At 45.3% G+C, this 17819-nt stretch overlaps 1 protein-coding gene across 1 annotated transcript in view; it reads right to left on the bottom strand.

Moving 5' to 3' along the window:
- Positions 1–17819, bottom strand: part of GIT1 (GIT ArfGAP 1) — a gene marked incomplete at its 5' end in the record, with an annotated part of 206661 nt that overhangs the window by 60440 nt on the left and 128402 nt on the right. Inside the window, 2 exons of the mRNA XM_086951454.1 lie at positions 1526–1678; positions 16799–16932. Of these exons, the coding sequence (XP_086807580.1) occupies positions 1526–1678; positions 16799–16932 (287 nt within the window). The remainder of the gene's footprint in view (positions 1–1525; positions 1679–16798; positions 16933–17819) is intronic.

Genomic DNA, 17819 nt, shown 5'->3' with positions numbered 1-17819 from the left:
CAAGCTGCCCTGTATATTTTTATTCTGGCTCTGGCAACATCAATGACTGAGGGGGTTGTTACTTTAGCTGGCCTAGTAAAACTGCACGGTATAGGCTAACATGATGAAGCTGCATGTGTGGCAGGTTCTGGTCTCTGCATAAAGAAAGCCCCCTGCCTAGCAACATATGTTAAATCGCCATTGTCTGAGCCTCTAGTATAGGACCTTTTTACATGATTATGCCTGCCAGTGGGAAAGTCCTCACAGATGCAGCCTGCCTTATATGGGGTAGCTGCTTTTTATCTTCCCAAACATCATTTACATCAGAGTATCATGCACCCTTGCATACTGCAACAGTGACACCCTGTTCATCAGATACATGCAGGGTGGATCATTTGTGGTAAGGAAGAGAAGGCTTGCATCTGCCCCGGCCAGTTATGACATTGCAGTTTTCAGCGTTGATGGAGCAGCTGTAACATATCAAATTAATTCATATTTCCCTATACCTATACACCACTAATACTTTTGGGTTCTGGAGTAGCATGCTACTCGCTGATAAGGGATTTAATGCCACATCAGGGGTACTAAGCGCTATATAAATAGATTTACAATATACAAAAGGTTCTACCCAAAAACAGTTATGCCTGTCTTCAAATTAAACGTTTTGCTGCAACATTGTGTCTCCTACTTTTCTGACAGTTTTAAATTAAAAGTGTTACAAGCGGATAGGAATGTTCATCAGGAACTGAGAGCAGAGCGTGGATACATCAAATTGAGTCCTCATCACTTCCATAGGGATCACTGTCGTTTGGCCACTACTCTACTGAGAATTCACTCTGAACCGTGGAAACGACGAACTGCCAATAAAGTGCAGCAGTGCCAGCTGTCCACATCCCGGAAGTTACTTTTAGACCATTTCCAACACCTAATCATCTCACTCAATTCAATGTTCCGAGTAAATAGTCTTTTCCGAGGTGTAAATTGCAGAAGCAAAATTGGAACTCAACAAATTTATCTGGAAATGCCGTCGGATCAGAGGGGAGGGCAGTGTTTCTGGCCAGCACACACACGTGCCTGGTCATGCCCACAAGTCAATGCTCACTGTGTTTTTGGGGGGGAAACTTGTAACCTTGCTGAATCCAACCTATAGTAGCCAGGATCATGCACAACATGTGGATCTCTAACCCAACCCTACAGAACAACTCATAGCAAGTAAAAAGAGGAGCCAGTCATATCCTGCTGCTCACAGGTTGATGTGTAAATCGTGGCATAGCACATGAATAGCAGAAGACCAGAGAGGAAAGTGATCAGTTGCACAGGCAGCAGAGCCGGAGCTCATTCAGGTTCAGTAGGGTTAAGAGCACAGATTGCTGCATGGGGTCTCGCGCAGCAGCAAAAGTTGGCGTGGAGGTGAAGAGACAGAGGGAGACACAGGAAGGAGAGACAGACAAGAACGACAGACAGCACATAGCTCCTACATCTTACGGTGAGCAGAAAGACTGACCTCCCTCGGCAGACGGTGGGGAGGGGGAGGAGAGACACTGACCTCCCGCTGCAAACGGCGGAGCTCCTCACTCAGGTTGTTGTTGACTTTCATCAGCTGCTGCACCTTGGCGTCAGAGGTGGCCAGGGCCTTTTTCACCTCCAAGTACTCCTGCAGGGTGATCGGACTGTCTGAAAGGTCTGATGAGTCCATGCTCTATCAGAGAGGAAAGAAAAAGACAGGGATGGTGGGAGGAAGAAGGGGTGAGAAAGCAGGAGGTCACTAAACGAGGGACATACCATACCCAAGGAATGAGCATGAACTTCTGTTAGAAGGTACGTTCTTTTTTCCACCCAACCCGCTCGGCAGTTCTTCGCTGGACAAAGATGGTGGAGCCAGGCTGCACATTCTAACCAGCCGGGTCAAGCTCAAGCCCAACATTCCATCCAGTCGACATGTTGGGCCTGTATGAGATGCAACCGAAACCAATCATGGCTCATAGAGCAGCTTAGTCACACTTTGTAATCTTTGCTCAACAATCAGTAATGCATGGACGTACAGTGCATTATATTGTGATTTTTGCTATCACAACATAAAAAAAAAAGTCAGACTGCTCAGTGCAGGGATTGGAATCAAGCCTTCTCCTTAGATGTGAGGTGGGTATTCATTTCCCTTATAGAATAGTAAGTCCCTTAGACAAAACAATACAATGAGCGATGGGCGAAGGGCTTCAATTAAGCTTATCCACTGGCAATTACACTTGGTTGCATTCCATTCTATCATTTGTTGGTTTTCAGTGAGGTCACAAATGAGGACCGCCCATATGCATTCCAGACTTTGCCTGAACTTAAAAAGGATGCTCCAGCCAGGCATTTTGGGCCACACCTCTTAATGAGAAGACAAGGAACACCAGACCAGTTTCAGTCTTCTTTTGCCTCCTCAGCGAGATGCAGGCGTGTGTCTGCGTGGCCTAGCAGTCCGAGCCACGTTGCTTGCAGCAGGAGCAAGGGTGTTTTGCTAATGTCTGGTCTACCTGTGGCACAGCAAGCAAAGACATGATGAACTGGAATGCATCCCACAATAATTACGAGTGTCTGATGAGGTCAATTCAAGCATCTACCATCACTATTGTGTGTTTTGCACCAAAAGCAGTTCTAGCAGCAATACTACATGCCAAGAGAAATAAGAAATAACACTTCTTGACATGGGCAACTCTTTGTATAAATGACTCCGAGCACTTTGCCATTCCAGCCAGACAAAAAGAACAATCACCTCACCCACAAGCGCCCTCACCACAGCCCCTGTCCAAAGGAACTGATCTCACCCAGCAGCAATGTACAATGAAAGATATACAAAGGAAGCGATTAAGGTGTGTCTTGGCTCTTTCCCTATTGTGAGCATTATTTTCTAACACACACTGTTAAGAGTTAATGCATGGGTAGACGGATGTCAGATGGGAAAATCACGGATCCAGGGTAAAAATATCCCTGTACATAACACAAGCCTATTTTTTTTATCCAGACTGAGCCCCGAGGGCACAAAGAAAGGGAGAGAGAAGTACAGGATGTGGCTGGACCGCCTGTGCACGGGAGAGTGTGGCAAAGTGAACTACTGGTGTGGAGTTATAATTCTGGTCAGTAGCTGTGTGTAGAAAACCTACATCCCACCCTGGATGGGAAGGCTAATTGGTGGACAACCACTCACTGCTAGCCTCCTGGTCCCAAGGACCTCAAACAATCCATTGACGACCCAGTTAGTCAAACCTCAGGTCAATCTCCCCTGGCAACACACATGGACAGAGTTGCATACATTGGCCAGATGTCCAAGATTTTTTACCAAGACTTTTCCGTCATTCCAGTTCACTCATGATGAATGTTTTACCCCTACCCTGACTCTCTGCAGTGTTTGACAACAAAGGATGCACACTTTTAACACTACCAGAGACCGTGGAAGCCTCCTTAGTAAGGTGCTCTAAGGCTGCGTTTAGTGACACAGCACACACAAAAACTGCTCGTATGTGTGCTCATATCTAAAGGGTAGTTAAGTGAGATTACATTTCATTCTGCTTCATTTATCTGAAAATTAGTTGAGTTCTTCGTTGTAATAAGTATTTACTGTTGTGCATTGTGGTTTATTCCTTTATGATGAATGGGCTCTCCTAAAGTTTCTTTAGTGTTTTTTAGGTTGAAGAAAAATTTGAAGATCCAGGTCTTACAGACTTCCAAAAAGCAACAAGGTTTTCTAATTTCCTTATCTTGGTGGGCAAGGAGTTCCAAAACTTGCTGGCAAGGACTTAGAAAGAATGCCCTCCAAGCCCAGTTTTGTTGAAGCATGGTACTTTCAGCTGCAGGACTGTGTTGGATTTAAGTGGTCTTATAGGGTGGCAGATCTGAAATAGTTCTATTGAATACAGCGCGCGGTGTATAATGCAGAGTACTTTGAATGTGATCGAGCAAGACCTTGGAAGTCCGTGTAAGGTCACGAGGGCCGGGGTGATGTGATCCCAGAGTGCAGGTGTAGAAGTAGTCCAGCCTTTAATTTGATCGCTATAATTTGTTTAGAAGAGATTCCCAGGCATCCGGACATTAGCTGTTTTTGGAGTTTGAGAAGTCTAGGAAGGGGGGGAAAACCGGACTTAAGAATCTGAGCAGGTTTGTTGGGGATGTTTATATTTCAGCATCTATTTGTGGCTCCAGGGTAAGTTCTGTATCTTAGATGATTCCAAGAATTGTTGTAGTGCTAGTTTGTGTGGATGCTTGTCCTAGGTCTGCAGGGCAGATTTAATTTATTTCTGGGTTTCAGTGGCTGGCAGTAATTCACACTTTCACTGTGATTTTGCATAGTGCCTGTTAGGTATTGTGGCTTTCTTGAGGTTTTTTAATTGGAGAATAATCTGGGTGTCATTTGCATAGCTATTGCGAGGATCAAGAGGGAGAGAGAGGACCAGAAAGCTAGTCCAGATCCCCGGTTTATATGTATGGATATCAAAAGGAGACTAGCTCTAGAATGGGTTAATCTGACATTAATATGATAGATTACTATTAATTACATAGCGACTCAGTATTGTCTTGCCAAGTGGCAGTGGCACCTGTTGGGTGTCTTTAGAAAGCCCTCACCCACCAACCTAGTTGGTGGCATGCTTCATCATCGGGCCCACTGAGTGACACCTAGCGTGTCCCGGGTGTGCTTCGACGCCTGATTACAGCGGAGCAGGTATGTCACTGTGTGTGCGGTGTAGGGTGTTAAGGTATGTGAAATTAAAACGGCTTGGCGGATGGTCCCTGGGGTGAGGATACTTTATTAAAAGGGCCTCCGTCAGCGGTTAAAAATAAGGCTGTGGGACGTTAGAGGCGGGTTACGACCTCCTACGTCCTTAAGTTGTCAACATGTTTCAGCCAGTGCCTTATACTAATCTGGCTTTCTTCAGGACAATAAAATATGTGTAGGTTAAAATAGGGGTTGTGTAGTGTAGTCTATGTGTCTACACGCCCTAAAGTGTATCTAACTGTGAGAGGGGGGATTCCCTTCTCAAGATCACGCTTTCAATGCTTGTTGTGCCTCCTTCGCAGAACCGGTTCTGCGAAGGAGGCACAACAGGTCCCACGCTGGTGCTGGCCAGAAATCCTGGCCTCACCCTGCCACTTCAATAACCTTGGAGCTAAAAACAAGCATTGAAAGCGTGATCTTGAGAAGGGAATCCCCCCTCTCACAGTTAGATACACTTTAGGGCGTGTAGACACATAGACTACACTACACAACCCCTATTTTAACCTACACATATTTTATTGTCCTGAAGAAAGCCAGATTACTATAAGGCACTGGCTGAAACATGTTGACAACTTAAGGACGTAGGAGGTCGTAACCCGCCTCTAACGTCCCACAGCCTTATTTTTAACCGCTGACGGAGGCCCTTTTAATAAAGTATCCTCACCCCAGGGACCATCCGCCAAGCCGTTTTAATTTCACATACCTTAACACCCTACACCGCACACACAGTGACATACCTGCTCCGCTGTAATCAGGCGTCGAAGCACACCCGGGACACGCTAGGTGTCACTGGGTGGGCCCGATGATGAAGCATGCCACCAACTAGGTTGGTGGGTGAGGGCTTTCTAAAGACACCCAACAGGTGCCACTGCCACTTGGCAAGACAATACTGAGTCGCTATGTAATTAATAGTAATCTATCATATTAATGTCAGATTAACCCATTCTAGAGCTAGTCTCCTTTTGATATCCATATTTGCATAGCTATAACATAAGGTTTGAATCAGTCCAGACAGACGGCTGTGGTAGACGTTAAGAAGGTGGGGATAGATGGCTGAGCCCTGGGTGATGTCGGGATCAAAGAGGTAAGGCATGAATGTTAAAAGTGAGAGCGAGATGATGTGGTTCGAGCTCGATAGGAAAGAAATGATCCAATATATGGCTTTTCCTTGGATTTTTACATTCTCCAGTGTGGTGATTAGTGCTAAAGATGCGCAACGGTTGCCCAGCAGTCTTTACCTCGCATGGCCTTTATACCGCAATCTTTACCACGTGGGTAAATAACGATTCGATTTTTACCTTTACTCTGCATCATTTATCAATCTGTACTTTAATCGGCAGGTAAGTAATTTTTTTTTAAATAAGATTTTCTTTTTTTTCTTTTTAAAAAGAGGTTGAGGTTTGGGTAGAGGTAATGGTACTAAATATGATTTTAGTTTGAAGGAAGGTGGTTAGAGGTAAAGGTGATTTTAGAATTATAGGCTGGCTAGAGATAAAGGGACGTAAGAGTGATTTTAGGATTTGGGGTGAGTAGAGTTAATAGGGGTATGGGTGATTTTAGATTTAGGAGTACAGTTTTGCAGACATTTACATTTTGGCCCAGAGGACCCCATCCCTTGGCTGTTTTTTGCCTTTGGTACCCCATTTCTCAGCAACGTAAGGCTGGGTGCCCCTGTTGCTCGCCCAGGCCACCCAGTGAGCAATGCTGGAACCGTGAGGGGGTCCCCAAAGCCCCTGTCGTTTCTGCCAGCTCCCCACCTCCAGTGCAAACCAACATTGCTCCTGCATGCAGGAAGCAGTCAAAAATGCTGCTCTCTCCGTGCAGGAGCAATCCTTCCATCTGTTTAAACAGATGAAAACTCTGCTTCTAGCAGGTGGGAGCATTATTTTTGCTTCCAACTACTAGGAGCGGAGTTACTGTATGCTCTCACTTGGTGAGAGCGGTCCCAGCTCCCGCCTAGTAAAAGCAAACTGCTAACTCCAGAGGGTCGGCACCTCTGGCAACAGCAGGAGTCGGCCCTAGGGGGTGCGGGTCCACAGGGCCATTAGTGGCTGCAGGAGGGGCAGGCCTGGTGTCCTCCCTCCTTTGATCCTTAGGGCCAGCCCCAGGGAGGTGGTGGTCCAAGGGGCCTAATACGACCCAGTAAGGCGGGCCGCATCCTCCATCCCCCGTCAAATGATTTCTTAGCCCCCGGGGGGGTCAGTGCAGCACGTTCTAATATTTTTAGGTCTCGCGTGGCGTACTGCGCACATGCGCAGTCGCGCTTGTGAGATTTTATGTTTTAGAGTGTACTTCACTAACAAGGGTTAAGCCCCACCCCTCTTCTGCATTGATTGGCCTCCTAAGCGGTGGCCAGCCATTGGAGAAGAGGTCCTAGTGATGTTCTCCTTTCTTGCTAAGCCAGGTCCTTTTCAGACGGGGCTCCTTCACTTACTGCTGGCGTAAAAGGTTTCTTATCTTTTTTATGGGTCTAGATGGCTCCATAAAGAAGATAAGGAACCTTTTATGACAGCAGCAAGTCGGGCAACAACGCTCCCTCCTTGCGACAACTCTGTTTCCCCCTCCTCGTGCGTGCTGACGTCTAGGTTATACTCCCCGCCTACATACTTTTAGCGAGAATCACACAGACTGCAAAAGCAATCGCCCCTTCTCCCCCGTCTGCCTTGTTATAACTTCACAACATGGTCCTGAATTTGTTAGCATTTTAAAGCATTTGTACCCGTGTATTGTAAGCGGATGTTCTTGTAATTGTTTTGACATGTACCCCAAGGACTTATTTTTAATACAGTTTTGTTTTCCATGTATTTCTTCTTTTACTTTTGTGGGGTGTAGTTACTGCATTAGAACGCTGAGCCATGTTTGGTTCGAGGTTTTTTACCCAACTAATGGATCTAATTAAGCGCCTTTTTAAACCCCTATTCTCCTCTAATGTACTATACTCTCCACCCCACCCCTCCCCGAGTTTGAGTGCCTTTGCTATTCCCGAGTTCGTGGATGTTTAAAGAAGACACCGTTCTTGTTCTGAAATGGCTTGTATCCAAAAAGAGCAGCATTCCGGGTATTTAAATGTGTAGCCTCGACCTGTCCGAGTTTCCCACCTTCGGTTCTAACTTAATAATTGTTTGCACCATGTCCACCCCCTGCTTGTTCCATGTGTTGTTCCTTCACCACAAAAATCTTACCGGGCGTCTGCGCTTACTTCGGTTTTCTTTCCGTCTTCAGTTTTCCCCCTGTTGCAGGTGTTTTAGGACTGAGTGTTACAGCCTTGTTTAACCGTTTTCGCTTCTCAAGATATTTCCACCCCTTTGCGTTAGAGTGGGTTTTTAAAATGAAGAGACAACTTCCGTCTTTTAATCCCTATTGTAACGCACAGTGAAGTGCTGGATCTTGCCTTATGTAAGCCCTCTATATAGAGGTGACAAGTCTCTAGTCCAAGCTGTAAGATTTAACCCTTAAAGCAATGAGATCCATGCCTCGCACAGCTCCTGTGCTGAGTTGCGCTTAGAGGTGTTAGCATGATTGGGGGGAGGAGGAAGACTTCAGAGGGATGCACTGCTGGCCACATGATGCGGTTGCATCCCAGAAAAGAGCTGACTTCGCCCACCCCATCCCCTCGTCTGAACCGCACAGAGCTCCTGTACTACAACTCTGTGTGGAGAGAGTTCTCCAAGGAAGCTAGCCGATCCCGCCCGAACCCAACCCTACATCACATAGATTCTGGTCTATCCCTCCATGCGGGTGTGTCACCCCGGGGAATCCGTAGTCCCCTTATGCATTAACCTGCTTTGGCATCTAGTCCTTTATGCTCAGAGGTTCATCCCGGGTCCTCTAAGTGACGCAAACTCGGGCGCCCCAGAATCTGCACCAAGACCGGCGGTGAAACACGTACGCATTGCACTGGGCGTGGCTGTCTGCAGACGGACCCTCGCAGATTAGCAACCTCGGAAATGCACCCCCTGAAAGGGATCCTAGCTACCAATCATGTCTTGCTGTGTGATCCTCTGCATATACGGCTGTTCATGTGTTGGGCATTGTCCTGTAAATGGATACCTTTATCGTTTGGATCGCATTGATTAGAGTAGCCTGCGATAGCTGCCCACTACCGTGCTTCCTCTGGGTTTGTAGGGTTTATACACAGAACACTGATACCAGATTGACAAGCGGTCAGTCTGGCTAAATTCGCTCCCATGTTGCCGATTTATAATCCCAAACATTGCCGCTTGTGTAGCCCACACATCACATGCATGAACTGGCTTTTCTTTTGCCACCGGAGCTCTCCGTCCTTCCAGAACAGACCACCGGGTTGATTTAACCCCCAATGACTCCGCCCCCAACCCCCTTGCTATCTTTTCAGATTGCTTCCAGACCATCCCTCCCCTCCCTTCCCCGCCCAGGGCTTTTAAACCCAACAAGCTGAGCATTCGTAATTTCTAGCCATCCCCCCACAAACGAATTCCATGTAAGCAGAGTCCCAAGCTGGGAGAGTCCAGCAGTGGGGCTGGAAGATGGGGGTTGGGAGGAGGAGGACGTGTGTGCCAGCAGCGAGCTCCAGGCAGTGTCAGATATGTTTTTTTTTTAAAAAGGTATCCTTAGAAAATATTTTTTTCTCCTACCTTGTTATGGTTCGGAAATGCTAATTAAATAGCGGAAGTACTTTAACCGTTTTGACCAGGCTTACCTTTGAGTGGGACTTTGGACAGCTGTTGAACGGGTTTTGGCACTTTCCAGACCGCTCTAATTTTGCCAGATGGGGATTTAAAATTGCGCCTAAAGAACGGCTCCACAGCAGTCCCCCTTCCCCACGGCTTCTAGTGTAGTAACCCATCTAACAAAAGGTCAATGGTACGTCAGTTGACAACTCTAGATTTAAAGCATTGCTGTTAAATACCAGCAAGGTTAACGCAGGATTTTCATTTGCCCTTCAGTATCGGTCTCTCCTCTGCATGCTTCAACCGATTTGTGTGTGTATGGCTCTGTGTGTGTGTGGCTCTGTGTGTGTATGGCTCTGTGTGTGTGTGGCTCTTTGTGTGTGTGGCTCTTTGTGTGTGGAACTGTGTGTGTGTGTAACTGTGTGTGTGTGTGTGTGTAACTGTGTGTGTGTGTGTGGAACTGTGTGTGTGTGTGTGTAACTGTGTGTGTGTGTGTGTAACTGTGTGTGTGTGTGTAACTGTGTGTGTGTAACTGTGTGTGTGTGTGTGTGTAACTGTGTGTGTGTGTGTAACTGTGTGTGTGTGTAACTGTGTGTGTGTAACTGTGTGTGTGTGTAACTGTGTGTGTGTGTAACTGTGTGAGTGGCTCTGTGTGTGTGTGGCTGTGTGTGTGTGTGTGGCTCTGTGTGTGTGTGGCTCTGTGTGTGTGTGTGTGGCTGTGTGTGTTTGTGTGTGCGTAGCTGTGTGTGGCTGTGTGTGTAGCTGTGTGTGTGTGTAGCTGTGTGTGTGGCTGTGTGTGGCTGTGTGTGTGGCTGTGTGTGGCTGTGTGTGTGGCTCTGTGTGGCTCTGTGTGGCTGTGTGTGTGTGGCTGTGTGTGTGTGGCTCTGTGTGGCTGTGTGTGTGTGGGGCTCTGTGTGGCTGTGTGTGTGTGGGGCTCTGTGTGGCTGTGTGTGTGAGGCTCTGTGTGGCTGTGTGTGTGGGGCTCTGTGTGGCTGTGTGTGTGGGGCGCTGTGTGGCTGTGTGTGTGGGGCGCTGTGTGTGTGGCTCTGTGTGGCTGTGTGTGTGTGGGGCTCTGTGTGGCTGTGTGTGTGTGGGGCTCTGTGTGGCTGTGTGTGTGAGGCTCTGTGTGGCTGTGTGTGTGGGGCTCTGTGTGGCTGTGTGTGTGGGGCGCTGTGTGTGTGGGGCTCTGTGTGCCTGGGTGTGTGGGGCTCTGTGTGGCTGGGTGTGTGGGGGTGTGTGGGGCTCTGTGTGGCTGTGTGTGTGGGGCTGTGTGTGTGTGGGGCTGTGTGTGTGGGGGGGGGGCTGTGTGGGTGGGTGGGGCTGTGTGTGTGTGTGGGGGGGGCTGGGTTGGGCTCTGTGTGGGTGGGGCTCTGTGTGGGTGGGGCTCTGTGTGGGGGGGGAATCTGTGTGGGGGGGAATCTGTATGTGGGGCGCTGTGTGTGTGTGTGGGGCACTGTGTGTGTGTGTGTGTGGGGCGCTGTGTGTGTGTGGGGCGCTGTGTGTGTGTGGGGCGCTGTGTGTGTGTGGGGGGGCTCTGTGTGTGTGGGGGGGCTCTGTGTGTGTGGGGGTGCTCTGTGTGTGTGGGGGGGCTCTGTGTGTGTGGGGGGGGCTCTGTGTGTGGGGGGGGCTCTGTGTGTGGGGGGGGCTCTGTGTGTGGGGGGGGCTCTGTGTGTGGGGGGGGCTCTGTGTGGGGGGGACTCTGTGTGGGGGGGCTCTGTGTGTGGGGGGGGCTCTGTGTGGGGGGGCTCTGTGTGTGGGGGGACTGTGTGTGGGGGGACTGTGTGTGGGGGGCTCTGTGTGGGGGGGCTCTGTGTGGGGGGGCTCTGTGTGGGGGGGCTGTGTGTGGGGGGGGGCTCTGTGTGTGTTGGGGGGGCTCTGTGTGTGTGTTGGGGGGCTCTGTGTGTTGGGGGGGCTCTGTGTGTATGTGTGTTGGGGGCTCTGTGTGTGTGTGGGGGGGCTGTGTGTGTGAGTGTGGGGGGCTGTGTGTGTGGGGGGGGGTCTGTGTGTGTGTGTGGGGCTCTGTGTATGTGGGTCTGTGTGTTTCTGTGTGGCATTTGCGAGAGTGCAATTTATTTATCTGTTTTCAAAACCAACACATACATAAAAAAGTTGTCATTTACAATGCTAATAGTTCTAACTTTTGCAAAGGCGAGACCATTGGTTTGTAAATGCTTGTTAATAAAGGCCCGGGAGGTGGTGGTCCCTGGGGCTCTTAGGAGCCTTGGGAAGGGGACACAAACCCATCTCAAATTAAAACTTGAATAGGCCCCATTATTTTTATTCAAATACGCCCGAGTACCAAGGCTAGAGGGTCAGGGTGTTCCTACTCTGCCCCCTTTTCTTTATTTTTAAGTTCTTTGTGGGACTTGACGGAGGCAGAGTCCCAAGATGGCTGCCAATCTTGGTTCCTGGTTGAAGTCCTGGTTGAAGTGTTGGCAGCCAATCAGATCTCTGACGAGATTGTATATATTCGCAAAGGCTTCACTGTGCTAGATATACACATTTGGATTTTAATATATCAGAAACTAGTGAACGGATTTACACCAAATCATAAAAAGCACGCTTTCTGGACCAAGATCTAGTTTTCTGCCAAATTTGGTGTAATTCCTTTCAGCGGTTCGGGTGTAGTCATGTCTAAAGTCCATATGGGATGTAACAAGGGAAATGCACTTTTTCTGACCCCCCCCCTCCTTTTTTTCTGCTTGCTTGACGGAACACTCCAAAACTTTCCATGCACAATAAAAGACCAACCAGCACACTTTTTTTGGTAAACATTTGTGAAGATTCGTCAACCTGTGCCAAAGATATAGGCAAGTCAAAAAACACTTCCTATGGAAACTAGTTCCTAACTATAACTATCTACTAGTGACCACCAGAAGGTAATTATATATATATATATATATATATATATATATATATATATATATATATATATATATATATATATATCAAACTTTACAATGCATGATAATAGCACGCACATTGTAAAGCTCAGCGTGATATTACAGAACGTTGTAAAGGTCAATGCGTTGTAATGCCTGCAAGAGCAAGAAAAGACCTGCATTGTAACGTCTGACATTCATGCTGGATTGTGTCAAGAGGCGAAAGGTGTAATAGGATCAAATTGGCAGGTTTATTAGCATCCACGTGTTCTTAGTTCATCCATCTTAGACACTATGATAGACTCTACCTCTAGAAAAGGAGGTATCTGAAGGAATGTTTTTGTTTGGAGTAAATGCACGCCTGATTACTGCAGTGTTATTTGCAGCCATGCCAGGTTTCTTTAGAAGTGGTTTGATAGAAGAGCATTTCAGCTTTTTTAACATGATGCGTATAGTAAGGTTATTCAAACGTGTTGAGTGATTACCATGACCAAATTTGAATTGATCTGTACATCCCATTTACTGTGATTAAGTTTATAGTAAGGTAGGAGATATTGCACTTCTGACCTTTGCCTCTGGTGTACTGACTAACATTGGCACTTTCTATCTCTCTACTGCACCTAACCTATGTAACCTGATATATTGAACTATGACTGGAGTAGTACATTTACTTATACCTAACGGCGACGGGAATAGATACTATTAATAATATATATTTGGGCTGTTGCTGTCCTACTTTTGTGGATAGATGAGGACTACAGAGTATATTGTATTAGTTTAATATATACATTTAACCTGCATATTTGCAGGTTTAAATATGGTGCGGACATTACAGACCAAGAGACAACAATAGGGACTCTGAATTTAAAGAGACGTAAATACGCTACAAGATGGCGCCCACAAAAAGAGGCAGTCTAATATGATACGGGACCGGTTTGTTTACATCAGTAAAAAACATAGATGTGCATAATATATACATCTAGCCTGCATTTATGTGGGTCTTAATTTGGCGCGTATATTAGAGACCTAGAAACAATAACAGGGATTGGAATTTCAATAGACGTAAACACGTTACAAGATGGCGCCCGCGGAAATCTTTGTAAAGAGGCAGTCTAAGATGGCGCTGATGCGAGACGCCAGAACAGCGAGACGCGGAAGGGGACAGCACGCTTTTGATGAAGGGCTTACTACAGGTAAGAAATAACTCCTGGGTTAAGCCATTTCATTTTGGATAAATACTTTAGATATGTGTATACTGAAATGCAGTTTATACACTCCTATAGGTGGTCGAGATACAGATAACGATAAGAAGTTAGGTGAGTGTTATGAGGATGCATGGAATATACGTGTGCATTCAGAAGTAAGATATGAACATTATGCCCTTTGTTCAATTTTGTTTACCGCAGCTATTTACTTACTACTTTGAGATAATATCGACCCCGAGCCGAGACTTACAATTTGAGAATGTTGGTGAGTTTACACGAACGTGTTTTCATAATCTTTTGTATGACAAAAAATGGGCAGCATGTGAAGTAATCCTTCTTTGCCTTTAGAACGTGTACTTATGACAGTGAACAGAGAAGAGATTTAGAGATAAGACTATAATCTACGTATTGGTGAGATATTTAATTATATTTAAAATGATAGTGAGTGGTGTTTACTTACCCACGGAAAAAAGATTGAAGGATTAATGTATAATTTAGTAGGAAGTAATATGTACTACTTGCTTTTGTAGTGTGACGAACAGATAAGAGAAGCTCTGGATGATTAACTTATATTAACCCGGGCAAAAAAAGACTGGGTAAGTGATATGCGGCGTTTAGCGTCAATTGAGTATTTTCATAAACAGCAGGATTTATTCAGTATGACCTACTATATTTAATTTTTGTGGATGCAGATTGAGGATTTGAAAACGGAACAGGAACTGCTGTTGTTGACTTTAGATTTGGAAAACAGTACAGGTAATTGTACCGTTCGTTACAACAATAGACATAGGTGGTGGTATTGATAACTTTGGTGGTGATAATCTCTGCATGGAACCTAACGAGGATTATTGGTTAATTTATTTTAGTGTGTTGGATTAGCTTTTGCATAAATAGATAATTAATTCTCAGGCTTCTACTTTACAGACTGGCAATTTTATTTACGTTTGGAGTATTCATTTGATGCCTGAAATGACTGGATAATTTAAAGGTGAACTACTGTATATATCTAATCATGATTCTCCTCTTGGTTATGGGACATGATCTTGGACACATAATCAGGGTGAATAACCTAACTGGAGTGGCATTACTAATTTTCCTTTCTCCTTATATTCTACTTCACTTGACGGGCTATTACTCTACTGACAGGTGGCTGGTACCTTTCCAACTCTCATGACTAGCCAGACAAAGTACGTATAGTGATTATGGATAATGTTCATTTGATTACAGCCTGAAGAAGTCGAGGTATTACACTATACACGACGAAACACGTGTTGGCTGTTGTAATTTACTTTGGACATCTGGGGAGACACGAAGAAAAACAAAGAAATAAACAACACTAACCGAAAACACTTTGGAACTTTTTGATTATTGGAATTGACCTGTGAGATTGAAAGCCCAATCTCACTCCTCAAGAAAAGAGAGACACTTGCCGGATACTTGTTTGTAGTACATAGAGAGACTGTTTTGAGTGTGCTCAGAGGTTATTGTACGTATAGTAAGGTATTGGTAATAATTTGTGCTACTTCTGCAATAGGGCTGATAAGATTTCCCTGTGAAAATAGCTGGGGCCATGGGTCAGCTGGTGATACAAATGTTTAGCTATATTATATTAGTTCTTTACAGAACTTTTCAGAGAGCTGGGAGAAAGTAATACGAGTAGTTCTTTCATTAGTTTGGTATGCACTGCATGTGTGTGGCGTGTGTTAAATGCTGGTACCTTTCAATTGAGGAGAGTGCATAAAGCTTTGCCGTTTCTATGAATTGAGTTGACAAAGCCTCATAATGCATTAATGAGGGAAACTGTTCACAGGAGCTAGCTGTAAGGCTTTTAAGTTCAGAGAGAATTCTGATGACCTCCTTTGTGCGACATAATACAAGGCAAGAGGAGTATTTCTTTTTTCATTTATAAGGATTGCTCTGTAAATGAGGCTCCGATGAGTGTGTAGGCTTCTACTGTCCTGGTATTTGTTTCCCTCTATTTTTATTTTGAGGACTCGGTTGGTGGCTTTGAGTTTAATGAGTTGTAAAGAGAACCCTTTAGCCAACCTTGTGCAAGTAGTCTCTGACTGTTTCTTTCAATGGCATGAAGGTGACAAAGGCTGTTGCCTGCCATTCATTAATTTTTTTTATTGCATTGGCCATGCAGCTAAATGATTCATAAATCAGTGTTGAGGTTATATTGCGGTTCCCTTTGTGGCCAGTGTCAGACTTTTCCAAGCATGTTCTAACATTCTTGTTTGAAGTCGCCTATTGTAATTGTGATGTTTGGGGATCATGATGTTGAAAAGGATGCCAATATGGTTACTCCACGCTAGGGGTGAGGATAGGATGTGGTTATATTGCCAGCATGGTCAAAAAATACTTTAAGCATGTATCCTGCATGGAGTGTTCTGTAACAAATGACTTCTAACCATTCGGAAGCTATGGGGCCAGGCAATAATGATTCTGTTGATGGTGGATATGGTTTCCTGAGCTATGCGTTAAATTTGCCCAGGACAAAGAGGTTCGGGTAGTTTAGACAGAGGCTGGCAACACAGTCCAGTCACAGACATTTGTTGCGAATTAGGTGTTGTGAGATGAGGGGCAATAGATTAGCAAGAATGACATGGAACTGTTAAAAGATGAGTAGTGTTTGACAAGGATGGCGTCACATTCCGATGCAGAATAGTCTTATAGGTACAACATGTGCAGAGATTCCTTGTGCACGATAGGGACTCCTCCTGACGTTTAATTGGTGCGTTTTTTTCATGATAATCTTATAGCCTGTTGGAAGGGATTTGTGAACGATAGGGGCTGCACTGTCTGCATGTTTCAGATATGAATAGCCAGCTTAGTTGCATATTCGCAACGTTTATTCTTTTTGATGTGGACACTGAATTGATGAGCAAGCATTTGCAATTTTTTGTTCTTAATGGGTGACTGGTTGTGTTTAGGGGAGAGGTAGGTGTTTAGTCCGTAAGTGTAGCCCATGCATTTACAGTTATAATATTCTGGGGCATATCAAGTTATTTTATTGGCTTGCAGTCCTGTGTAATATCAAGACATGATGATATTAAGTGCTGTACAAATAAAAAGAATAGAAAAATAGAGCAAACAAGAGAAAACAAGAGAAGATTGAAAGAAACAGATAAATGGAGTGGGTCAGAGGAGCAAATAACACATTAAAGTGAGTGGGACATTCAAGAGGGCAGGATGCAGTTCCGAGTAATAGCCAGAAAGATAGATTTTCAAACCTAGGACAGTTGAGTGGGAGGGGAGAGAAGGAATATGGGTCTGTGAAATTAAGTAGATATGGAGCACACAGGCCTGAGCAAAGGTGTACTGCCCGCTCACCCTGGCGCGGTTATTTCGGCCAGAGTTGGAGTTTCTCAGCGGCTCCTGGTCAGTGTCCTCGTCCGAAGCTACACTGTCGTAATCATGCTGATCATCTGTGTCGCTAGGGTTCCTCAAGGAGTAGTCAATATTATCTGGAATGGATAAACACAAACAAGGTAAGGTAGCGAATTCTGAAGGTAACTTTAGGAAAAGGCAATATACCAGCAGTACATCTATGGGCCAATCTGTATCCCATTAGATTATCTATATGGCAAGATTGAACTGCATAGCATCTACATGACAAAATGCATCCCACTGGAGAATCCATAGCAGCACATCTATAAGGCAGACGATAGAACTGTAAAGCATCTATACAGTATGATGTATAAAGTCAGGCTATTCTTGGTGAGGAGAGTAAACCAGCAAAGCATCTATAAAGGGCAGGATGTATACATGCAGAATTACATTACAGAGAATTCTAGAATATAATACATATTAGCAAAGTATGTATGTATGCATTAATCACACAAGGTTTATAGAGCATGATGCATATCAGTAGCGCATTTAAATGGCAGAATTGCATCACAGAATGACCACAGGACAGATAAAACACTGCCAGCCTGTACTTATGGCAAAGAAATTGAAGGGAGCACCATTAGGGGAGAAATACGTACAGGACATTTATAGGTATAGGGAAGGATTTACATACTCAATAGCAATGGCAAGATAAAGACCAGCAGAGCATAAATAAGGTAGGATTTACACTATTAGATTGCCTACAGGTCAGCAAATATCTATACCAAAGTCTCATCTACAAGGTGTAACATTTACCAGCAGTAGAGAAGATACACCGGGAGAGCATTTATGCGGCAGGACGCAGAATAGTATACACTGGTGGCAGATCTATGCAGCAGAACTTCAAGAGGTTAGATTGCACACCAGCGTTCCCTTTATGTGGCAGGCGGTATACCAGCAGGGCATATCCAGGGTAGTGTATACACAATCTGTGCATTTATAAGCCAGGAAGCTGCTGGTAAAG

The sequence above is a fragment of the Lissotriton vulgaris genome, unplaced genomic scaffold (genome assembly GCF_964263255.1).
Source record: "Lissotriton vulgaris unplaced genomic scaffold, aLisVul1.2 SCAFFOLD_2288, whole genome shotgun sequence".
NCBI lineage: Eukaryota > Metazoa > Chordata > Amphibia > Caudata > Salamandridae > Lissotriton > Lissotriton vulgaris.
This window is presented reverse-complemented; position numbering and strand designations above follow the sequence as displayed.